The sequence below is a fragment of the Balaenoptera physalus genome (genome assembly GCF_965194825.1).
Source record: "Balaenoptera physalus genome assembly, chromosome: 19".
NCBI classification, from domain to species: Eukaryota; Metazoa; Chordata; class Mammalia; order Artiodactyla; family Balaenopteridae; genus Balaenoptera; species Balaenoptera physalus.
In genome coordinates, this window is record NC_138900.1 from 39938511 (window position 1) to 39963387 (window position 24877).

General features: G+C 48.6%; 1 protein-coding gene across 5 annotated transcripts in view; it reads left to right on the forward strand.

The window, feature by feature from the left end:
* NUP93 (nucleoporin 93) overlaps positions 1–12016 on the forward strand; it is a 104760-nt gene extending 92744 nt beyond the window's left edge. For 3 of the 5 annotated variants that reach the window (XM_082436982.1, XM_082436984.1, XM_082436985.1), the window contains 12 exons: positions 751–916; positions 1187–1280; positions 2102–2293; positions 3016–3142; positions 3259–3331; positions 3625–3669; positions 5256–5372; positions 6130–6248; positions 6975–7092; positions 7542–7625; positions 9081–9209; positions 11740–12016. In XM_082436982.1, the coding sequence (XP_082293108.1) occupies positions 751–916; positions 1187–1280; positions 2102–2293; positions 3016–3142; positions 3259–3331; positions 3625–3669; positions 5256–5372; positions 6130–6248; positions 6975–7092; positions 7542–7625; positions 9081–9209; positions 11740–11850 (1375 nt within the window). In that variant the 3' untranslated portion in view covers positions 11851–12016. Of the gene's footprint in view, positions 1–750; positions 917–1186; positions 1281–2101; positions 2294–3015; positions 3143–3258; positions 3332–3624; positions 3670–5255; positions 5373–6129; positions 6249–6974; positions 7093–7541; positions 7626–9080; positions 9428–11739 lie in introns of all 5 variants that reach the window. The other 2 variants (XR_014256662.1, XM_082436983.1) reach the window with 2 other exon arrangements.
* The last annotated feature ends 12861 nt before the right edge of the window (positions 12017–24877 follow it).

Here is a 24877-nt window from a genome sequence, read left to right on the forward strand (position 1 = left end):
AGAGTTAGAAGTTAGCAAACTTGAGATATAATCATTTAATTAATTCAGTAAGTTTTTTGTTTTTTTTTTTTTTAGTTCTCTTGCATTAAGGAACTGCTAAGCATTAGTTTTTCTCTGGTTTTTGTTAATGTAATAGGATTTAAGTTCATATTCGAACCCAGTTTAAATATACATACATGTATGTAGAAGAAATAAGGGTGGTTACCCCAGTTATACATGTGGAAAACCAGGGTTACTTTTTTGGCAGTGTCAATAATGCCATGTCCAGAGATTGTCTTAAACCATAAGCCCTGTCTGGCTCATGTTAGTGTAAAGTAGGGACAGTGTTTTAGGGTTCCCCCAGATGCAGACCCTGAGGCAAGGGTTTGAGTGCACGGAGTTTATTTGGGAGGTGATCTCACAGGGATAAGGGAGTGGAGAAGCCAGAGCAGGGCTAAGGCACTTAAGGGACTGACTCACTCTTGCCCATCACTGCTTGAGGGCTGCTGGGGAGGTGGGTGGAGGATTAGTTCCCCAGACCTTCCCACGTGCCTCTGACAGCCACTGCTTGAGGAAGCCAGTGGGTGGAGACGCAGGTGCTGGTAGCTGCAAGTCTGGTTAAAGTGATGGTGCCCGTGGGTATGGGTGCGACAGTGTTACCCTCCGTGAAGGAAGGCTTCGTGACTCTGCTGTGTGGTTGGGACCTGGGTGCTTTCAGATGCCCGTGAGGATCTTTAGCATATGTGTCTGTGTGTTCCCTTGTGTCTCTAGATTGTCCCCAGCTACGGAGAACAAGCTCCGACTGCATTACCGCAGGGCCCTCAGGAACAACACAGACCCCTACAAACGGGCTGTGTACTGTATCATTGGCAGATGTGACGTCACCGACAACCAGAGCGAGGTGGCCGACAAAACTGAGGACTACCTGTGGCTGAAGGCAGGCGCTGCTTCCCTTGCCCAGTAGGGCATTCTCCCCTTCCCCCTGCTCACACACTGCACACAGATGTTACTGCTTAATGTATAATGCCAATAAGGTGACTGGACTAGTGGATTTCCTGTCTCCTGGCCCATTTTTTATTGTGTAATATTCGCAACCAGTAACACAGCCATTAGCATAGCCTCGAGCATGGCTGCTAACCGGCTACAAGTCCCCACCCGGCTCAGGAAGTAGCTTGTACCAATGCCTGTATTTCTCTTGGGGGTTTAGTTGAACCAGGTGTGTTTCGATGACGACGGCACCAGCTCCCCACAAGACAGGCTTACTCTCTCTCAGTTCCAGAAACAGTTGTTGGAAGACTACGGTAAGATACCCTGAACATAACTACCTTCCCTCTCTTGTCCACCTAAGGTCACTGCTTAGCTTTTTTCTGGGAAAATCCTTCATCTCTGAACTCTCTCTCCTTCAGAACCCTCTGGATCTTCAAAACACAACACAACAAAACAATGAGTTCAAATTTGGGTAGAGGCCACGCACGTGGCCGTAAACAGAGTATGTGACTTACATGGTCGTTGACAGTACACTCTTCCCACTAGTTCTTTGAACTGTTCTGGCAGACGCTGGCTCAGGGAGAGACATAAGAGGACTTGGCTGCTGCTTCCTCAGAGACCTCGCAGTGACTATATCTGAGCACAAACAAGGGAGAAATAGCTTTTCTTTTTTTCTTTCTCTCACTGTTTAAAAATTTGGGGAAGAAAAGGAGCTTCCAACTAGTGGTCCGCGGTGTTGAACGCAGATATCTGTGAATCTGAGTAAACCGAAGCTTTGAAATCATTCCTGTCCTTTATTGAGTGACTTTTATCAGGATAAAGGAGAGAAACAGCCCCTTTTGTATTCCGTTTTAAGGTCCTGAGCTCTGTTTCTCTCCCAACTAATGCAAGCAGTTTGGGTTTTACAACACAGCCCTCGCTCGCCAGTTGTTTTGTGAGGTCCAGAGGCCGTGGAAACAGGCCACGGCTGGAGTGGCGTCCACTGTGTCCAGAGCCCCCGCATCCATTCAGGCTCAGGCTGGTGCTTTTGTCCCGCCCAGCAAGTCCTTTGAGCACACAGGGCTTCTTCTGGGCTCGGGGCTGCCAGCAGAGGCCGGCTCCTTCTGAGTCAGCTTGACCTCCTCTCCCCGCGCAGGCGAGTCCCACTTCACGGTGAACCATCAGCCCTTCCTCTACTTCCAAGTGCTGTTCCTGACCGCGCAGTTCGAAGCTGCCATTGCCTTTCTCTTCCGCATGGAGCGGCTGCGCTGCCATGCTGTCCACGTGGCGCTGGTGCTCTTTGAGCTAAAGCTGCTTTTAAAATCCTCGGGACAGAGCGCTCAGCTCCGTGAGTATTTGTTGGCAGTGGCACATCCATAACACATCCCCCCATCGGGTGGCAGTGGACACATAGCTGCAGCCAGCGGGGATTTGGGCAAGTGGTACCAATCACTTTAGAGTGTTGTAGACAGTTGGGCTTCTGGGATGATTAGTATGAGGGTTCTTGCCTTTCCCCCCTCCATTAGTATTCCCTGAGGTGTTTAATAGATAAAATGCTGTGCTAAGTGCTAGTTTTGTGGCCAGTGAGTCAGGTCGCCTGGAGGGTGGTACAGGAGAAACAGTCCCTAGAGTCATGAGACTGGTTCCCATTAGGGCTCTAACTGGAGACATTGGAAGGCCCAGCCAGCCATCTTGTGTGCCTACCTGCATGGGGTGGGAGTCCGGGGAGGGAGAGAAGATACCTGTGCATGAATGGCTGCAGCTTCCTTAGTAGCACAGCAGACTCACTCCAGAGCCCATGCCGTAATGGTCAGTTGTCACCATCTTTTCATTCAGAGACCAGCATACTAGTGGTTTACTAAAAAAATGCCACTTTCTCCAATTTGTACTTGGGACGAAATTGAGGACAGGGTGGTGAAGGGGACTGGCCTAAGCCCACACTGGCGAACATCGGCTGGGCTGCAGGAGTAGGTGCCGCCACGGGGTCTTTGGACTCAGTTCCCATAGCTCTCAGTTGCGTGGGTCAGAAGGGCAGTGTGGTTGTGACCAGTTCTGTCCCCGTTGGTGCAGTCAGCCATGAGCCTGGCGACCCTCCCTGCATGCGGAGGCTGAACTTCGTGCGGCTACTCATTCTCTACACCCGGAAGTTTGAATCCACGGACCCGAGAGAGGCCCTCCAGTACTTCTACTTCCTCAGGTTAGACTGGCTTTTGACCATTTACTTCAGCTGGTTTTGATTTCTGCCACTGTGAGAATGACAATTAGAGACCTTGGGGCCACACCAGAAACCAGGTTGATTTTGTCCCCTTCTAGAGACGAGAAAGACAGTCAAGGAGAAAACATGTTTCTGCGTTGTGTGAGCGAGCTGGTGATAGAAAGTCGAGAGGTATGTCTGTTAACTTTTCTCCACGCCCCCATGATTTCCAGTGTACAAGTTCTCATGCTGATGTGATACTGGATGGTCACCTCAATATGAGTTTGGTGGATGTGGCTGGGGGCAGGGGAGTGTTAGAGTTTTCTTTGGTTTCTGACAATGAAAATGTTGATTCAGTCTCACTGTTCTCTAGTTTGTGCAAGACTTCTCCCACCTCCCCTATTCCTCTCTTGTCTTCAAAGAATTGTGGATTATGTGTATATCCTCGTCCAATAAACTGAGTAAACTTTTTTTTGTCTCTGCAGTTCGATATGATTCTTGGGAAACTAGAGAACGATGGAAGTAGAAAGGTGGGTTAAGTGCACCCCTAGAGGTGTGTTAGTTTGCAGTTGGGGATTTATAATTGTCCAAAGAATACAGTTAGATTTTAGGATTCAAGGTACTGAAGATGCAAATCTGAATGAAGTTGCTTAGTTTTAAAAACAAAGAATGAAAATTACAGGCCCCAAATGATGACCTTGATTTTACATACATTTACATTTCTCCTTAAAATATGTAAATTTGTGGTTAGATAGTTTTTTTATTATGTTCAGAATACTCTTCTGTTCACACCTGCCATATTTTCAGCTGAGAAGGCTACATTTCTGCCATTCTTGGCTCAGAAAATATGCAAGAAAGAAATTGGTTACCTACTGCACCTACTCTCCCCAGAGGGGAAAGTTACAAATGTACTTGACCTCTCTCAAAAGATAGTTTTTGAGGGCTCAGAACTCTACACTGACCCCAGAGATGCAGCTGCTCCTGTGAGCCTTAGCAGTTCCCTAAGACCCATCATGGCTCTTGGGCAATGTAGAAGGGGCAGAGGCCCTGGTGTCAGACCCCTCCTGACCCACTCGGGCACTCTCCACATGCCTCTCTTAGGGACTCACTTTCCTCATTTGTAAAAATGGGTGGTTTAGAGCCAGCAGTCTCAAGATGACCTCCCACTGCTCACACCATCCAGAAGAAGACCAGTGGCATTCTTCATTCAGAAGAAGACCAGTGGCAGTGCTGGTGACAGTGGCCATGCTTATGGAGCAGTGACAACTGCCAGGCCCCTGTGCTGAATGCTTGACATGTATTTTCTCACCTAATTATCACAAGAACCCAACACAGTGGGAACCGTCATCTGTTTTTCAAGGGACTTGGAAGTGGAGACAAGAGAGGTTATCTTCCTCAAGATCACACAGCTAGTAAGGAAGTGAGCTGGGATTTGAGCCCAGTCCTTCTTGACCCCAGAGCCCGTGCTCTTCACTGATCTCCTGTGCTGCCAGGGTGGTGGAGCAGGTCACCCGACTTGGTCCAGGGCTGATGGAGAATCAGATGGCCAGTCAGACGTCACACAGTCTGCCCTCTCTCTTCACGGTACCTCAAGCCTCTCTCATACTTTCTTGACCATTTGGTTGCTGTTGAGTGATGATGCAGTTTTTTGTTTTTTTTTTAGTATCCTGACACCACTTGCCATCTTTTTTTTCAGGACTGGATTTCTTTTGCCATCTGTCTTAGAAAACAAATTCAGAATCATTCAGATACTTTCTCTGAGCCTCCTGGTATTTTCCCCCTAGTGCCTACTCATCAGCAAAATTAAAACCATTGATGATTTCACCGATTCTCTGGGTCATTTTGGAAAATTAGAAAGCACAGTCTTACTGGTGACTCCTCTGTGCTGCCTTTGAGTCTGCCTCTTCATGGGTAGTTTCCTTGGTCCTTTTCATATGTTTAATAGGACCTTATATCTTCAAGAAAGCAAGAGTCTAGCTGATGAAATATGTGCATTGCCCAGGGCAAGTATTTTCAGTTAAAGTAGTTTTCGGATCTCAGTTGCTTCTCTGTGTTTAAAATAACAGCTCTGTCCCCCCATTTCTCTCTTCCTCCCCTCCATAATTTGTCTTGTCAGCCTGGAGTCATAGATAAGTTTACTAGTGACACAAAGCCTATTATCAACAAAGTTGCTTCCGTGGCAGAAAATAAAGGACTGTTTGAAGAAGCAGCAAAGCTTTATGACCTTGCCAAGGTAAAATGTGCTCTTTTCTTTGTTCTACACTTAATAGATCTATCGTCGGCCTTTTGGCATTAAATGCACAAACATTTCGATGGTGCCATTGTTGTACCCCTCTCCCTGCTGAGGCATTTTCTCCTAGTGCTTAGGCAGTTAATAGTCCAGTCAGGGTGAAATTACCATTTTACAGAATTATTTCTGCCCATAAGGTCTTTCTGGCCAAACAAGAGTGACATATTGAAAGGCTGTCCCGCGGGCACTGAGCAAAGTCTCCCTTGGCAGCAGAGGAAGCGCCCATCACGCTTGGGTGGTGAAGCTGCTGGTGAAGATGCCTGGTGCTCACCCTCTGGGCAGCCGCACACACGCTGTGACTGGTGTGTGTCAGGGAACAAAACCACAGCTGAGGGGTTCTGAGAGAACTGGAGGAAGTAGCTCTTTGTGAGAACATGCGGGGAATACCGATGACTGTTAGGGCCTGAAGAAGAGTACATTCTCTCCTTTTATCAACTGACCAACGTGGGCAAAAAGAGGGTTATAATTCATTTTTCTTTTCATTTAAAAGTGTTTTGATTGAGGTCTAATTAAAAAGTAGAAAAATGTACACATATTCAGTGAACAGCTTGATGGGTTTCCCACAGGTATGTATCTGTGTCATCACCACCCAGATCAAGATACAGAACAAAAGTTCCCTCTTTGGTTTCGGTTATTTAGTTTTTTTCCTCTTACTGATTATTTTTAATTGATTCCTTTCTTAATTTAAAAAACCGAACAGAACGCTGACAAGGTGCTGGAGCTGATGAACAAACTGCTGAGCCCCGTCGTCCCCCAGATCAGCGCCCCGCAGTCCAACAAGGAGAGGCTGAAGAACATGGCGCTCTCCGTCGCAGAGCGGTAAGGCGGGGCTGGCTCCGGGGGGTGCCGGGGCTCCCAGCGCCCGCCCAGATGCACCTTCAGCTTTACCGTAGCATCAGAGAGTTCCCCAGCATGGCTCTACTGACTCACCCTCCCACCAGCACTGACAGTTTGAGAGTTCCTGTTCCCCCACGTCATAACCAACTGTCACTTGGCACTGTCACTTGGTAAACATTCTTGCCAAAAGGAAGGGTATGAAAGGGTATCTCAACATTTTAATCCTGTACATGAGGTTTAATTCTAGGCATTATACTCATCTATATGTCATTAGCAGCCATCTCAAAGGCATTTTGGAACAAAGCTAGTGATGGATGGATGGGGAAATTCTTAGAGGTGTAGTGGCCAATGTTTCAGAAGCTACCTTCCTCCCCATGAGTTCGAGGAGTTATCATACTTTAACCAATGTAACTCCCAGGCTGGGGCAATAGTTGTCACTTTTTGTGCCCTCTGCAGATAAGCCTAATAAAGTGACCCAGAGAAAACTGGGTTGGAGATGCTTGCTGAGATGGGGCTGAGGCAAGAGAACTGTGCTTCACACAGAACATTTATAGGTGGATTTCTGTCAAACCTGCCATCAAATGCTTGGCCATTTCAAAAGAAACAGTATTTTCCACTCAGTTTTGACATTTTTTAGATGCTATCCTCAAGTCATAGATTGCACAGAAATTCCTAATATACCCCCCTTCCTTCTTTTTTGTCCTTCAGGTATAGGGCTCAGGGAATCAGTGCAAATAAATTTGTGGACTCCACGTTCTATCTTCTGTTGGACTTGATCACCTTTTTTGACGAATATCACAGTGGGCATATTGACAGAGCCTTTGATGTAAGTTTCACGAGGGGTGTTTGAAGTGCAGGTTAATGTATGCCCTTGAAAAATCAAAACACTTCGTGAGATTCATTTAAAAGAAAGGAAATGTCACCAGTATGCCTGTTAAGTGAAGAAGGACAAGTATGATCCTGTGAATCTAAAAGGGATTTCTATGTTGCTCTTTTTTTCCTTTTTCTTTTTTCTCTTCCTTTCTTCTTTAGTCTAAAAACAGAGAGGTTTCTCAGAGTAATTTGAAATCTCTGAATTGTAAAACTGCCTCAGAAAACGAGGACAGGAATTGAGTCAGTCAGCAAGTTAGAATCAAAGCCTTTGAATGAGGGGATTAGCATTTCCTATTAGGAAGCCCACTATGAACGTGTTAGATGCTGACTATGTGTTTGAGGAGATGAAATGACTGTGATGGTTGTATCATATGGGACCCCGATGGGTTTTGTTTTAAATAGATAATTGATCGCTTGAAGCTGGTGCCCCTGAATCAGGAAAGTGTGGAAGAGAGAGTGGCTGCCTTCAGAAATTTCAGTGATGAGGTGAGTCCTTTTCTTCCTGAATTATAAAATTCTTTGTTCCCCCACTTCTACTGAAAGCTTTTGTTTTAACGTGCCAATAACTTTAACAGTCCTGCTACAGTCACCATCCAGACTGAGTTTTCTAAGATGAGTCCAATTTCAGGTATCCTGGGCTGGTTTTTCTGTGAGTACACATAACCCCATCAGATTATTGTCTGAGTTCCTGACTCAGAAAATACGCTCGCTTTAGAGACCAGACATGTTCTTGGGAGAAATAGGTTTCTTGTTGATCCTGTGGGATCTGGTTTGATTCTTTATTATGCACTTGTTCTAGAGGGTGTGTCAGTGCTTAACTCTGATCTTGTCTAAGTAGTTCCATTGGGTGCATGAAATATGCATCATGATTCACGTCCTTCTTTCCCTTCTCTGAACCATTTTGTCTCAAGAAGCAGGTGCAGTGACCATGGACTCAGTTATCAGCCCAAGAGCCCCAGAGCTACTGTCTCTCTGCAGGGTTTCTAGCATGTTGCCACTGCTTGGCCCAAGGGTGCTCAGCTGGGCTGCGCACTGGAATTGCTAGGAGACCTTTAAAAAAGTCTTTGTGCCCAGGCCCAGAAATTCTGGTTTCCCTGATCTGAGCTGTAGCCCAGAACTTCCCTGGTTATTCCCATGTGCAGCTAGAGTAAGACTCTTCTCTAGAACCACAGGCACTGAGGGCCAGCTGCCTGGTTCCGGGATGTTCCTAACAGTGTTTCAATTTAAAACCATTCGTAAGCACATTCCTTTTATGAAAGCATGTTTCTGTTCTAGAGGAAGAAGGAAGGCCGGCTTCTGCACGTGTGGTGAGGCGGCTGCCTGCTGTGGTACACACAGTTCAGGAGGTCTTGCCTCTCGCCAGCCTTCCCTTCACACCTGCTGCAGTTCTACCCCTAGCCGCTCCTTCTTCTGTTGTTTCTTGCCCTCCCCTGGTTACATCATTCATTGTTTCATGGACTGAAGTGTTGTACCAGGGCCTGTCCTCATAGAGACTCCCAAGGACTCTGCTCGGGCTGTGCTGGTCCCATGGAGACAGTCTGGTGGGTCTGAGACAGTGGGGAGTGGTGGGGACTGGAGAACCAGCGTGTGTGTCCCTGCCTACTGACATTCAAATGCAGGCTTTCGCTAATCACTCTTGCTGGCCACACGTAGTCGGCATGCTTTTTGCTCACTGCCCCTGCCTAGGAGGACTGGCATAAAGAAGGGAGCAGAAGAGTGACCTGCCTGACCTTCTGAGTAGCATCGCCTGAGCTTTGCTTTCACGCTTGACATTGCAATGCCATCAGCTCCTTTTTGGTGGCTGTGTGGCGCTCCACCTGGCAGCTGTGGAGATGTGATGTGACCAGGCCTTCCTGGAGCACTGCTCCCCCCTCCCCCAACCTGTGTTCGGCCCCAGGGCTTGGTTCTTTCTCCTTACTTCGTGTGTGTCCCTCTGTGCAGGTCAGGCACAACCTCTCAGAAGTGCTTCTCGCCACCATGAACATCTTGTTCACACAGTTTAAGAGGCTCAAGGGGACAAGTCCATCGTCGGCATCCAGGCCCCAGCGAGTCATCGAGGACCGTGATTCTGTAAGATCCCAGCCAGATGGTTGGCCAGAACCATCGCTGAGAACCACCTTTCTGGTTTGCTGTTCATTGCACCTCATGAGACCACTGCTCATGACCCTAAATTGCTCGTTTCTTTACTACCTGGCAGCTGGGTAAAGTTTGTGTCGGGGGCTCCCGGAAGAAGTCGAACATTAATGGGGTTGCTACTCTTCTCAAGCTAAAAAACAAAGATGTGCCAAGTCAGTGAATATCACCTTTAAAAAAATCAAAATGCTAATTTATACTGATTCCACAAGAATTCCTGCCCATTTTTAAATAGAAGGTCATTTTATGAGTCTCAGTTCAGCACTTTCATGAAAACCATACTTACTTTTGGTCAACAATTTGGTGCAAACCCTTGTTTCTACTGTCATCTCACAGTGACTCCAGAGAGGTACCTAGGACAGTCGTTATCCCCACTTTACAGTTGAGGGATCTGAGGCCTGGGTCAGGAGGCGTCTTGCTTTTGTGGGCCCCTCAGGTGGTAGGTGAAGGGGCCACGTCTGGAAGCCGGGTCTGTCTGACACCAGGGCCAGTGCCCTTTCCACTGCCTGTGGGGCCTCCGGCATTGCTTGGGTCACGTAGAGTCCAGGTAGATAGAACCCTGGGATTCCAACAGCATATGGTGTACGGTTGATTTGACAAAAGGGGAAAGAAAGGTGTTTGACCCAATTAAACCATTAAAACAGGCAGTGTTTTAGAATTACCTTTCCCTTAACATTTCCACTTAATGTTTGGTGAGTCTCTCAGTATGGTGTACAACAGCCATACCTGATTTTGGCAGTCAAGAAACTAGAGCCGTGAAAATCTATCTCCCGCCTCCATGGCTATCTGAGGGCTCTCTCCGCTATGACCCCTACAGGCATTGTCACTGTCAGAACCTCTGCCTCGTGAGTGATGGTGGGAATTTTCACCTTTAGCAGCATACATAGCAGTGCTCGGAAGTGGTCCTCCGACGTGGTAGGCCCATCCATGTGTGCACGAGAGGCAGCTGCAGGTCTGCCATCTGCCCTTGGACAGGCAAGAGCCTACATAGGAGATGTGCCAGCAGTGGGCTCGCTGTGCTGGGGCCTTGGCAGCAGTGCTGTTGTGAATACAACTACTGAAGTGGTGGGCGTTTCTGATACTCTCTGTACTGCTTACAAGTCAGAGCAGGGCTTGCTCACAGAGAGCAGAGCTGGTGGCCTGGCAGGTCCATTTTCCACATCTGAAGGGAACTGATTGAAGACCAGCTGGACTCACACGCTGTGTGTTTTAGTCTCTCTTTTTTAGGCACTTAGTTTTTACATATGATGGATAAAGCCATTCTCCTGTCTTCCTCTTACCCACTGCTGTCCTTTGTAATGAAAGGAAGGGATGGGTGGAGTCGAGGAAAGACTTATGTGTAAAAGCTGCCTGCCCAAGAAGTGGCCTCATGGTTTAAGGTGCAGTGCTGCCAGGGAGTGGATGGGTCCCTTGGCCTGCATACCCCTAGAGCTTATGTAAAGTAGCTGCAAGTTAGGCAGGAGAGCCCATGCACATTTTTGCACTTTTAAAGAAAATCTGGTGGATACTCTCATCATAAAGTAAATTTCTTTTGGTTTGGACATTAATTAGGACCTTTACTTGCCAATTTACTTCACATATCAGGTAAAAGGCACTTACCTTTCAGTTTTCTTCTTGAATGGTCCTTAAGAAGCCTAGTAAGTGACCCTTGAATTTTTCTTAAAAATCTCATTACTGGTCCAAAAGATGTGTGTAGACCCTCCCTTTCTATTCCAGATATGGTTTCCTTTCCTGCTGGTATAAGCATCCAACACACCTCAATGTGGGGCAACCTGAAGCTGTTCTCTTACATTTCTTTATTCTTTATTCAATAATTTATCCATTGGAAATTGGAGTGAAGGTTCCTATTTTTGTTGTTGGAAACACCTGAGTTTAAATCTTTTTCCTTCCTGGAGCAGTCCAGGAATCTCATAAATATTGTTGCCTGAGAAAAGAGGGCCAAGCACTTTTGTCAGGAAGGAAGGAATGTAAGGAGTGAAAGGAAGGAAAGGGGAAGACGCAGGAGAGGAAAGAGCTGGAATGGGCCTCACTTAGGCACGACTGTTGCCTCTGGTAGTGCAGGTGCTTCATGAGAGTCCTAGAAAGAAACTCAGGACCCCATGGTAACAGTTGGACAGAAACCAGCCAGGAGAGAGAGAGAGTCTCAGAGAAGTAGAGCAGGCAGTCTGAAGCACAGGGCCGTGTCAGCAGCTGGTCAGACGTGTCAGGCGAGGCGGCTTGCCCGGCACACCCATCCATCTTTTGCTAAGCAGAAGGGCTTTGGAACTGAGGCCCCGGCAACCGAGCTTTGCTAACTCTGCACCATGCTGGAGGAACATGATGGTGGAGGGTGAGACTGTCATCCACCCACCAGGAATCTGCCCTGACCCCAAGGGGTAGAAAATGGAAGGCCGGGGTGGTGCTTCCCAGGACAGTGCCCTGACCCGGAAGTTAACTGGATTTCTTCTCTTCTTCCCCTTTCTCTCAGCAACTCCGCAGCCAAGCCCGAGCGCTGATTACCTTTGCTGGGATGATACCCTACCGGACATCTGGGGACACCAACGCGAGGCTGGTGCAGATGGAGGTCCTCATGAATTGAGTGCGATGCTCCAAGGGGCTCCTGGGGCTGCTCGCTGTCAGTACCTCAGGCGTGTGGGCCCGCCAGGGTGGGGGGAGTTTCTGGTTTTGTTTCTGTTGTGTTAGTTTTGTTTTGTTTTTTTGTATTATGTATTTTTGTCAACACCAATAAATTTCTTTGATTTGTATTTCTTTTCACATTCTTTTATTTTCATTGTTTTGTTTTTTTTTTCCTTTGAAATTTTGTTCAAATTTTTATTTGTGTGGGAGGAAATGTCTTCACTAGTGCTTGGGCCAGAAAATGATAGGCTTATATAGGCATCTGTGATTTGGTTAAAGTTGACCTTAAATGATTAAAAATTCACCCAAAATGAGCAAGGAAATGAAGCCTTTGGGAGTTGCTTTTATTAGATACAACATTCCCTGTAGCAGGGTCACAGTTTGTTTTTCACATTTTTATTTGAATGTGAAAGCCAGTCTCAGCCTTGGTAAGTTAAGATTTGTGTGTAAAATACCAAGCACTCCATGTCCTCTTCCCTCTTATCTCACCAAGGTGGGCCTTGGTGTCCGGGGGTCCAAGACCATCCTCCAAATTATTTGCTCTGATCCCAGGATTAATCGGTTTGCTGTTCTGTTGAAATCCCACTGGAGATGAAAACATAGGCCTAGGAAACAATAGCCTAGTAAACGAACCTTGTTGGGGTCTCAGCTGGAGCTCGAGGGAGGGCAAACGTGGTCCCTTCTCCCTCAGTAGCTGCAGCACTGCGAGGCGACTGCTTGGCCTTGTGTACTCTCCTCTTCAAGAGGACTTCTAAGCCCCCTTTTCCCTTCTCTGGTGTTTGGTTCTTCTGCTTGGCCAGCCTCCCCTCTCCTTCCCTTTCCCACTCATGAAGCCAGTTGGCCGGGCCAGCTCATGGGTCTCATTACATTGGGCATCAGCACCGTGGGGGTGTGGTCCCTGAGCAGGGACGTGAGGACGAGTGTTTGTTCCTGAACGGACCAGCTGGGGCTACGAGAAATTGGGTATGGTCGGCTCTACTGGTTTTATGGACTGCTCCTGAGGCGGACTCTCCCAGGAGGATGTTAAGATCCCCAGAGTCTCCAAAGGTACTTTTTGCTTCTAGGGAAGAAACTCTCTCTTGTCACAGGGCATGGTTACCCTCACAATCCTCTGGTTGTAAAAATACTAATTGTTGCCTTTCCTTGTAGTAAAGAGCTAATAGATAGATAATGGGGCCATCTGCTGTTCATCAGTTGGATCCCCTTATATCTATCAAGGATGTAGCCTAAGGGGCTGTCTCCCTCCTCTAGTCCCATCTATTCACCTTCAATTGGGCTTTACTAAGAAAGTCTCAGAAGGCAAGCACTGCAGGGGACTTGATTTAGCAAGTTGTGCCCAATTTATATGTGTTGATTATATTGTAAACAAAGCAAACAATTTGCTTTAACAGTGCCTTAAAAAGATTATTCTGAGGACTTTTCATAAAGTGTGACGTAGGGTTCTGTTTTTTTTTTTTTGATACTAGATCTTGTAGATAGAAATATAACAGTGCCATAAAGGAGAGAAGGCTCAAGGTGTTTAAATACGTATTTGCTCCCTGGCTCACCTCTTGTTCATCATTCTCACTGTGAGAATTAATTGTGAATTTGCCTTTCCTTGCGTCATGCAGTTCTGCCAGCTCCAAATAGGAGAGCTGCACGTGAGCCCTGCATAAGGGGATGAGGTCCTCTACCCTTGGACAGAAGGGAGAGGAAAGCTGCCCTGAAGGGGGAGCTGGGTGGAGTTGAAAGGAACGCAGTCCCTGGTTGGCATTTGAGAACTTGCGTAGCGAGAGACATTTATAGGAGAAATAAGGTAACTCGGTTCATACCAGAAGGGCTGGGGCAGGCTCATGGAGCAAACCCAGGGCTTGTCCTGTCGGCGGATTCTGTGGTAAAGCAAGGCCTGCTGGGTGCAGAGATGCAGGAGACATGAGGCCGAGTTTAGAAGGCCACAGCATCAACAGGTTCCCGTGTACTCATGGTTACAGCTTTTGCCCAGAAATCATGGTCCTGTGATAGCTTATTAGGTTAAAAGTCATCCTTAGCTCACTCAGTCAGGGAGCTAAATCCTTTCCCTTGATACTGGTCCATGATTTCACCATTTACCCAGAGAAACTGAGAGAAAGTGGCCCTGGGAGTCTTTCATCTTCCCAGGATGAGATTCCAATCTTTCTAACAAAATCAAGGGTACTTGGAGGCTGACAGGGTCAGTGCCTGCCTCTGAGTGGCTCATAATAAACTCACTGAGACACTCAGAGGGACGTACTGACTTGATCTGAGTCCCTTTCAGGGGCCTAGCGATTTGATTGCATGGACTCTGTTCCTTTGATTTTTTTTTTTTTTTTTAAACAACCGTGGCCGCCTAACTTCTAAGGGAAAACAAGTGGAACTAGTGAGCTCTAAGAGCGAATCCTTTGGTTTTATCACTCCTGAGCTGGACGCGTTCATCAAAGAGCAGGAGATGCCCATGCACACTGAAGCCAGAATGTAGGCCCTGCTCCTGCCCTCCAAGAACTTACAGTCTAATTAGGGACTTGTAATGGCAGTAGAGCAGCCACTATTGTTATTCTTTTGATGAATCATTTAAATTCTAGGGTTTAGGTTACTTGAAGAACAGTACTATAGACTTTCCCACAGAATCCCACACTTGCTGATATAGAGGAAAAAAAAATGGAGGAGCATTTACTCTTTGGATTCTCACCCCTGCCCGCTCTGTTTGAGTGAACTGTTTTGGCCAAAGCTTTAATACTCAATTTAACCATAACGTGCAGATGTGCCAACGTCCTACTGCTTTACACTGATCCCCACAATCATTGTTTCTCCATTAGGCATCTGAACCTTTGTCTAGCTCATTAGGTAGTTCACATCACTGCCACATTTCCATCATGCCACTCAGGAAGTGACTCGGGCATGCCGAATGCTGAATAAAACCCCAAGCTGGGGCATTGTCCCAGGCCCACCAGAGTGCTGGCAGGCCCCAGCCTGCCTGGATTCTCACTTAGCCTCAGTCAGTCATAGAGATTGACTGAGCCCTGTGTCCAGCAAATTGGGAGAAAATGTTATAAAATTCCTAATGGAGATGTGCACTTTATGGTATTGTTCAAGATGCTCATTTTATATCAGTAAAAAAAGGCTTTTGTGCCTGCATTTCAGGAATATCAGGAAGAAGTCAGCAACTCATTAAACGGAAATTGTGTAGCTCCCTGCAGGAAAATGAGGCTGTTTTGAGGTCCTGGATGGTCCCCCGTTCTTCATTCTTTGTAGGTTGAATTCAGAAGTCACCTATCTCTGGCCTATCTTCTGCCATCTTCATAGTATACTAGTATCCCTCACAGGACAGGGACACTAGGGAAATAAATGTCTTGCCACTTGTTTCTAACTAAGTAGGTTGGTGGAAAAAAGCTTAAAACCACTAACTAAAATGTTTCCAAAATTATTTTCAAATGATCTGTGCTTCTCCTTGCCTTGTTACACGTGTAACTGTTGTGACTGGCTGTAGCTCAGGGAGGGCCTGCCTAAACAGGCCTGGTGTGTTGATGTGTCAGCCTGAGTTCAGCAGCTACAGTCCTGCATGTGCTGGGCTGTGCTAGGTAGCTGGGGATAGCCAGGGTCACCAAGTCCCCATCCCAGAGTTGTTCAGAAGTCTAAGTGGGCTCTTTCTTTCCTTTTTTTGCCAGGATCATCTAAGTGGAAATACTGTTGGTTCTAAGTGGCTAACCCAGGAAGGGAGGAAAATTTTTTGTCCTAATCTTGATTTTTGAAATAGCTTCAGTGTGCCCTCTCCTAGGTATCTAGCCCACGATGGCTTGCTCAGCAAAGGTTTGAATGAGCAGATTCTTTGCTTCGGCCTCCTGTGCCAGGCCCCTCCCCACATCCTCTGTACCAGCTCCACATGCCTGGATTCAGACTTAGGGGCCTTTAACAGGCATTCAGTCTGAAAGAAGGTAGAGGGGAGTGTCTCCTGGGGTTAGATAAAACAGGACTGATCCTTCAAAGAAGGAAACTTGGAGAGCTGCACGGTCTGCAGGGAAACATTGAGAAGAAGGGGGTGGACATTTGATTTACTGTTAACAATGATAAAGGCCAGATCTTTAAAAAAAAATAAAAGGTTGAGGGGCTGGCAGAAACCCAGCATTGCATATTGGCATACTCTATATGCCCTGTTGCCTTTGCCCTTGGGGTCCTTGAGAATCTGTTTCTTAGGATGGGGAGGGCAAAAGAGTTTGCCTCAGACAGTGGCTTCTGTTTGAACAGGAAAGAGGGGAGCCCGTGATCCCAGAGGGGACTTCTAACAGAGAAGCAGACATACTGTAGCCTCTTGGCTGGCCGCAGCAGAGCGGGCCTAGGCAGGCTCTCAGGTGGCATCCAGGGCTGCACGGCCTGCAGCTCAGGCCCCTTCATCTGCCCCAGATTTAGCAAATAAAAATACAGGACACCTGGTTAAATTTGAATTTCAAATAAACAGTGAATAAGTTCTTAGTATAAGTTTGTCCCAGTTTTTTCTGGCTGCCTTATTCAGGCTGGCCTCTGCTGGCATCTGCTGCGTAGAGGCTTCCAGGCTTGACACAGGCTGCCAGGAGCTCTCCAGCTACATTGGATTACCCTGATTTGTTGCACTGTTTGTGCCTCTGTGGGCAGCGGAAATGACAGTGAGATATGAAGTCACTGGAGAGAGGGCAGTGAGGGGAATTCAGTTCTGAAGAGCCAGGCAGGCTGACTGAGTTGGATGAGTGTGGGCCCCCATTGTCCTCAGCTGCTAGCTTCTACTGGGTATTTTTCCGTCAGGAATTTCAAATGTGTATTTTATAAAGAGAGCAACGAAGCAAAGTGCAGGCTTTTCTCACTTGATCAGTAACTTTGATTAGAGATGTAGCAGGGGAGAATTCTTTGCTTTGTTTGGTTGACTGATTATTTTCCTTTCATCTTTGCTTTGCTGACGTTGTCGCTCTGTGTGCTGTTTGTGGGGAGAAGGGACAGGGTGGGAGAGAGTCGGTATATGTGTTCTCACCTTCCTTCCTGTACAGTAACTTCTGCATTTACTCTGTTTAGGATGGTTCCTTCACCACCACCCCTGTCTGTAGCCAGTAAATTTCCGGAATGTTCTCCCTAAGTGTCATGTGCCCCCATTGTTCAGTCTTTCAGTGGAGCAGAAACCTCTCTCAGGCCTCCTTTCCTGGGAACGTCCTTAGCTGAGGCACAGCCTGGGGCTCCTCGGAAGGCAGCAGAAGTGCCTCTTCCCAGCCTCTGGGGGTGACTGGGCCTGGCCCCTTCTCCACTCCCTGCAAGGAAGGCTAAGGCCTGCTGGGCCCCTGGGTCCTTGAAGTCCCCACAGGTTTCTGTAAGTACAGGTCTCCCATCCCAGCTCTGAAGTCTTGCTCTCCCCTCACCAGCCTCAGAGTTCAGTCCCCTGGCTAGGGATCTGAGGGAGGTCGGTCTGGCTGGAGGTGTGGTGGGACAATAGATCCAGAGCATTTTGATGGTGACCCAGCATGTGGCATGCATTCTGGGGCTAGGAGCTGTTGGAGCTCTGTGACCATTGACGCTGGGCTCTCAGTGGAAAGCATTTTAAATGGGGGTCAACAGCCAGTTATTGGCCTTGGGAAGGGGATGCAAGATCGTTTCGATGGTGGGAGAGACTTGGGCCTGGTCACAGGACAGATGTCCCCTGCTCTCCTGGGCAGTATCTGCCTGTGTTTCTGACCAGGAAGGGTTTTCAGGGTCTGGGGTTTTGGCTTCTGCCTGGGGATGTGCAAATGGCTGAGGAGGGAGGGGGGTCTTCATTTCTCTCCACCTGGGAGACCTGGCCCTAACGAGAAGCTCGGGAGAGACAGGCTCCAGCTGCCTGGTGGCAGGAGTACTCTCTCCTTGAAGGAGCCACATGGAAGAGCTTCAGCCCATTCGCTTTGCCTGGGGGCCCTCAGCTTGTTTTGGCCTCTGCGACCTGTGTGAGGCCACTTCCTGATGAATCACCTGGAAATCTGGGCCTCAGACAAGTGCCCATGTAGGGCCCACCCCATGTAGGGCTTAGTGGTCTCTTCCACGCCCTGCAGCACCTCCTGGAGCAGGGGCTGGCAAGAGCCGGTGGCTGGAGAGGGGAAGCTGTCGCGGGGCTGGGGGCAGGTGGAGAGCTGGCTGCTGCAGTAAAGTGTAGCCCCGTTTACCCAGATCTCAGAGCTAGAGGCTTTTCAGCGGAGTCCTAGTTAAAACCTTTAAAATGCCACCCACGAGGAAAGAGGACAAGGTTAGGGCCACTGGTCACCCCAAATGAGGGGTGCTTTAGCCATTCCCTTGGAACAGCCAGATTTCCATAGAAGCCCCGGGAAGCACACAGCCACAGAGAAGTATGAGGACTGATGGTGGGCAGTGAGGCCCCAGAGCCCAGGAGAGCTGCATGCTGGCGGTGCTGTTGCTGGGGTAAGACGTTTTCCTCGGGGAGGTCGGCTGGAGAGCCCCTCTGCCCAGTTGCTGCAAATGCCTCCCACCAAACAGTGCCGGCCCGGAGGCATCACCCTCACCACCCGGCTGACCCTCTTGCACTCAGAGTGGGTCCCTGGGTGAGCTTTCATACTGGTCAGCCACACACATCAGCTGGCTTGTATTTTTAGGAAAATTAAACCAAACCCAAAAGGGCATTTTGATTCCCTAAATATGAATGTTTGGGATGTGGCCCTCTGGTGGCCGGCAGCGATTATTAGCTTTAGAAAGCACAAAAGGCCTAAGAAAGATTTCGAGACTTCTTTGAAAACTAAATTCTGAAAGGAAAGAGCTCAGCAACAGTGGGGGTCGGGGGGAGGAAAAGGAAATGAATATTGGAGGAGCAGCTCAAGACTGAAGGCTCTCCAAGCACAGAGCCCTGAATGAAACAAGCCCACCAGGCCTCAGGGCCTGGCATTTTCAAGAGACACCACAAGCCTTGGAGCTGGCCTGAAAGTTGGGCTAAAATCCCCATTTCACCATCTGGTAGTCATGTGACTGAGGGCAAGTTGTTTGACTGCTTAGAACTAGATTGCTCAGGTATAAAGCAGGGATACCAATCATATTCCATCAGGCTAATGGGAATATGAAGTTAATTTATAGAGATCACCTACCTATTGCCTGACATACTGTGGGCCCTCAGTAAAGGTTAATTTTGGCCACCCTTACTCCCAGCGTTGTTTAGACAGGTCTCTAGGGCTATAGGTATGTCCTCTACCATTTGGCTTCTGCACTTCACAACAGGTTTTTCACATGGGTGCAGGGTGGACTCAGTTACCCCCACCCCAGGGATGGCAATCTTTTTGTTTTTTTGCAAGAGACAAATTTAGGTTAAAATCAGTAAGCCAAAAATTTGCTACAAGGGGACCAACCTTGGCATGTCAAGTTCAAGTTGTGATTCCTGTTGATTCAGTGACCGCTGAATGAAGAATGCAGTTCAACAAATGTTTGAGCATCTATCCTGTGCCAGGCATTGTTCTAGGACACAGTGGTGAAATGAATTGACATCCCTGCCTTCAAGAAGCTTACCTTTTACTGAGGTGAGACCAACAGCAAAGGGCCTCTTCCTAGGTGAGACTGAGTTGCAGTTCCTGCTTTCGTAAGCTCATGGTGTGGTGTGGTCGGCGGGGAGAAGAGATAAGCAGGTGTGTGCGTGTGTGCGTGCGCACAGACACTATAATAAAATAGGAAGCCTTAGGAAATGCCACAAGAAAGGGCTTGATAAAGAAGATCAGAGGCAGGATTTCCTGTGGCTGGGGGATGCAGGAGCCATCTGCTCTTGACCAGGATCCAGACCGCAGATGGGTGGGTGGGGTGGGGGGCCCCAGCCAGCCCAGAATGATACAGTGAGCTCCACTCCAGCTCCCCACTCGGCCCCAGCAGTCTCATGCAGCTGTTAATCTCTCCTATGACCTTGAAGCTGGGGAAACAGCAGGATTCAGGTGAGTTGAGGGGCCCTGGAGCCAGGTGGAGAACTGCCAGAGGTCACAGGCCTCATGTGCAGCCCTTCCTGGCTGAGCAGAAACCTGATTGTGGGGCATCCACCTTGTCCAAGAGGTGAGTATGTGGGGTTTGCACCTGGGGGGTGTGGTCCATCAGGCAGAGTGACGAGGGGTGGTCTCATCTGGGGACACACACTTGTCTTACAAATCAATAACTGTAAAGCTGTCTGTTGGCCTTAGGCAGTGAATTCAAGCAAAGGGCTGATGGCCTGCTTATGTATTCATGAGTCTACCCAGGATAAAAAAACTCTTTAAAATCCTTTTACAACATGAAAGATTATTTTTAAGAAACCCTAAATCAGCATTACCTTTATCAAGAAAAGCCAGATTTTGTGCTGTGCACAGCCTTAGTCACATCTTTCTCAAGCTTATAGCCCCAGCTCTGCCATTCTCAACCCTGGATACCGATTAGGATCACCTGGGGAGCTCTTAAAAATACTGGCTTCCAAGCCCCTGCCCCCTGAGTTTCTGACTTAATTGGTCTGGGGAGGAGCCTAGGCGCTGACTGGTTTTTTCAAGTTCCCCAGGTGATTTTCATGTCCTGGGTCAAGAACAGGGTCAAGACCATTGTTCTGACTGGAAGCAGGGAGTGAAGTAGGCCCCTCTAAACGTGGACTCCCCCCACCCTCCTCAACACGGGCTTTCAATAAATCATAGATTGTCAGAGATGCACTAAATAGGAAGATGAAAATTCTAACTAGTTAGGAAAAATATGTGCCATACCTAGTGCCCATTGGGTCGACTTGCCCTTTGTGTACCCACCAAGGTCAAAGCTAGTTGTCTAGGATGGTTTTTGATGTTGATGGTTAATCAGTTAAAATGGCACCAGTTGAAATGCATTACTGTGGGGGTGGTGAGGGGGTGGCAGGGACGGCAGTGTCCATTTCCCAGGAAGTCACAAGTGAATGACCATCTGACAACTCTGGCCGAATCCCTGGGCCCTCATCAGGGGTGTTCTTTCCTAGTGTCCACCTGCCCCCAGCCTTCCCGCGTCCACCTTTGGCAGGTACAGGCCTTGCTGGGCTTGTCCTGAGCCTCTCCAGCACTCAGTGCTGCTGCTACCGAAGCTCCCTGAGAGTGAGGACTCGATTCCCGCTCCACGCAAAGCCCCTCGGACTTCCTGCTGTAGGGCTCCATACCCGGGGAACCCGCACCCAGCCAGAGGGACCCCGTCTGGAGGGCAGACTCCCTTTGGATCCAGCCCCTTCCCCACTTTAGCACAAATGCATTCCGGATGGCAAGTGTCATCTTGCAGCTGAACCCTGGGTGACCACCGGCAGAAGATCCTTTGGGATATATATTAAGGAGGTCAGTAGCTTATTTCAAGTGTCTGGTAAAGGGGCAACAAGATGATGGGGGAGACCCTCTCTCTGGCCTTCTGGGATCCTCTGGACGTTTGCCCTATCGAAGCCCGAGTTGTGATGAATGCAAATGACCAAATCCAACTCTCTCTGGGTTTCCACCTTCTGATCCCGAGCAACCCTTCCCCGCAACTCCTCCTAATGCCCTAACTTTTTGGTTTGTTTGTTAATAAATTTTAGTGCCTGCCGTTACTAAAAAGTTTTGCCTTAAATAGTCAAGGATGAGTTGGTTTCTTCCCCCACCCCTACCTTTCTTTTCTGGTAGCTAAAGAGCTGGGGGAAGGGTGGGGGGCGGAATATATATATACACACACACATATATATTTGCAGAGCAATATTAATGTCCTCTGAAATGCTTCTTTCACAAGTTCCCTCTCTCGATCATCAAAACACTCATTGAGAAGAATTATCCATTTGGCAGATGATGAAACTAAGGCACACAGGCCTGAGGTCATGAGGTAGGTGGTGCAGAGCCAGGTCCAGGCCTCCTTTGACTCTTATCCTTCCCACTCCCTCCATGTGTCTAGGGCTGGACCCAATTTGGGGGATGGGGTGGGGGAAGCTGAGCTTTTAAAGCAGTTCCATGATTCTAGGACCCCTGGTCCCAGGTCGAGTATCAGGTCAGAGGCTCCTGAGCTCCAAAAGATGCCATTAAGGAGTATTCTGATTAGGAATGCACTGTGGAGTTCAAAATCAAGCAGAATGACCATGTTTCTCCTCTACTTTTTCAAGAAAGACAAGAAGGTTTACAGGAAAGTTAGAAAAACTGAAGGTGTATTTAAAAGTGAAAAGCTGGGGGTAGGAGAAACAATGGGTTTGGCTCCTTGGTCTCTTGGAGAGCACATAGGCTGAGTCATCAGGGTGAAGAGCACATGGTCATGCCTGTGACTACAGGACTGAATTTCTGTTAGAATCACTGCTTCAGTTTGTGTTGATGCAGCAGAAATGAGCTCAAGCCACCCTCGTTTTGGAATCTTTTCCAAGCTTGGATGGAGGGATCAAGGGTTGACGGAGATTTATTTTCTTTATGAGAAGAGGATGAGGGAGAAAAAAGTGAAATCTCACTCTTTTTATCAGATAGTGACTACTGATTATAATTCTACTTTTTGCCTTGGCTGCCAGGAAGCTCCAAGCTAACACATGGCACTCTCCTGCCTTAAATGTTTGTTTATCTCTTTTTGCCTTTATTCTAACTGTGCTACTTCATACATCCCACTCCATCATTACCCCAGCCAGAGGAAGTCATCCCTTCTCTGAACCCTTGTAGCATTTTATCCAGGGATTTCTGCCTTTGGGCCTTGGGTTGTGGCTGTTGTGGCCGTTACCTCCTCTGAGGACAGTGATCGTGCCCTGTCCTTCTGTGTATCCTCCAAAACAGCCAGGCTGTGTCTAATGCATTATTAATACCTACAGTTACTTGTGGAATGAATGTTGGCTAAAAAGACTTTTTTCAAAAAGCAAGTCTAACCGTGAAGTAAAAGGAACCAGGAGTTGTTCCTTTAACAATGAAAATATCTTAATCATCAAACATGTTTCCCTTTTGCTTTAGCTGCCAGTAGCTTCAGGGTACTTCAGTGTTCAACTCCTGTAACACTGTCGGGATGGAAGGACCAGGATTGCAATAGACACACTTATGTGGTTTGCAAGGCTCAAGAGAAATCTCAGTTTTCTTGGTCCTGGTCGCTTGCAGAGGTTGCAGTCAGCCTCTGGCTTCCCAGACCTTTCCAGTGCCAGACACCTCCATTGTTGCCCTTCTCCCTATACTGTATACAGGGTTTTGTGTCTGCTCCCCACTTCCTCGCTACCATCAAGTCTGTGCGCCCCCCTGTGGGCAGGGACCCAGCCTCCATCATTTGCAGCCCTGGGCCTCTGCATGGCGCTGGCCCAGGGCAGCCATCGGTCCGGGAGGATGTTTGCCCAGGCTTGCCATCACTGCCTCAGACCCTCGGAGCCACGTCCAGAGGAGGAAGCTCGCCGAGTTCTGGTATCGTTGCTGCAGCTGGTGTTGTGAATCAGGCCGACGAGCAGCGCATCCTCTTACCCGGCTATTTCACGACACCAGGGTTGCATCATACCCATCCTCTCCAGGCGAGCCTCGTGGGACCGGGGCGGATGTGGACGTGGGGATGGGGCGGGGGTTGGTGTGGGGGTGGGCAGTCTGCGTGTGAAAGATTGTTCTCTTTAGCCCACTGGGTCTCAGCCTGACTGCCCCTCAGTTCCACCTGGGGAGATTTCTAAGAATACTGATGCCGGCCCCTCACCCCCTTTTCGGCCCCAGGCCCATAGCATCCCCAGCGGGGGAGTCAGCATTTGTCAGAGGCTCCAGTGAGATGGTTGAGTGTTGTGTGCAGTCAGGGGTGAGCCCTAGGGCTCAGAGCTGTGCAGTTGTCTGTTCTGCCTGACTGTCACTGGAGCCCCTCCCGGCCCTCCCTGGCCCTGTGCTTTCTTCCTGGCACTGCTCACCACCCCACTATGCCCCCCACCAGCTTTCCAGAAACAGATGAGATCTGATTCCCCAGGACAAAGGCCAGTCTCCTACCCTGGCATTCAAGGCGCTCCTTGCCAGGTGTCCCTACTCAGAAATGACACCACATTTCCCCCATAGAGTCTTCCCTGTTCCCCTCTCTCTCCAACTCCTGCCCTACACAAATCCGTGTGCTGGTTCTATCAGCTCTGCCTTCAGAATATATCTCAACTCCCAACACTTCTCACGACCCTGCCATCCACATCTACTCCCCGGCCCGGCCACCACCTTCATGCACCCACAGTGGCCCCACTAGTCTTGCTTTGCCCTTGCCTCCCTCCATCCAATCTCCACACAATGACCAAAGTGAACTTTGAAAAATATAAATCTGACCATCACGTAATAGAACGTGGAACTTCTAACCCTGGCTTGTAAGGCCTGGTGTCCCCCCTTCCATGTCTCAAACCCATCTCCTCAGTCCCTCGGCTCCTGCCATCCTGGCCTCCTTGCCATCTTGAAGCCCCAACCACACTCCTACCCCAGAGCCTTTCACATGCTCTCTCCTCTTTCTGGAACCCCTGTGCTCACACCTGCTCACTTATGGGTGTCTCCTCCTTATTGTTGGATCTCAGCTCAAATTTCTCATTCTCAGAGAGGCCTAAATGCCCCTCCTTTAAAAAAAAAAAAAAAAGCTTTGTTTTCTTCATAGCACTTATCACTGAATGTACCATGATGATTGCTTGTTTACTGCTTGTCTGTCTCTTCCACTAGAATGTGAGCTCCAGGAGGGCAGGGCCTTTGTCTTGTTCTCCGTGGTGCCTTCCTTGCCTAGCATGGGGTATGGTATGCAGTAGGCACTCAATAAATGTGAGTGACTGAAGAAACAGTCGGACCCCTTTCAGCCTCTTCTCCCACCATTTCTTCCCTCCCCCGCCCACCACGGCACCGTGAGCTCCAGTCCCACCACCTGGTCCCTCCCACTGACCGCGCCTTCCCAAGCCCCATGCCTCAGACCCCCTCCATCCTTGTCTACGTCTCCCCTCGAGGCTCCCTCTCCTCCAGGGCAGCCTCCCTCCTCTGCTAGCCAGTTGCTGCGACCTCCTTGCTGGTTAGTCTGCCAGGCTAGGCTGTGAGTTCCAGTCCTGGTGCATAAGGGCTTAGGTGCCTCAGTGGCTGTGAAGACAGCAGGCCCTTCTGTCTTCACCA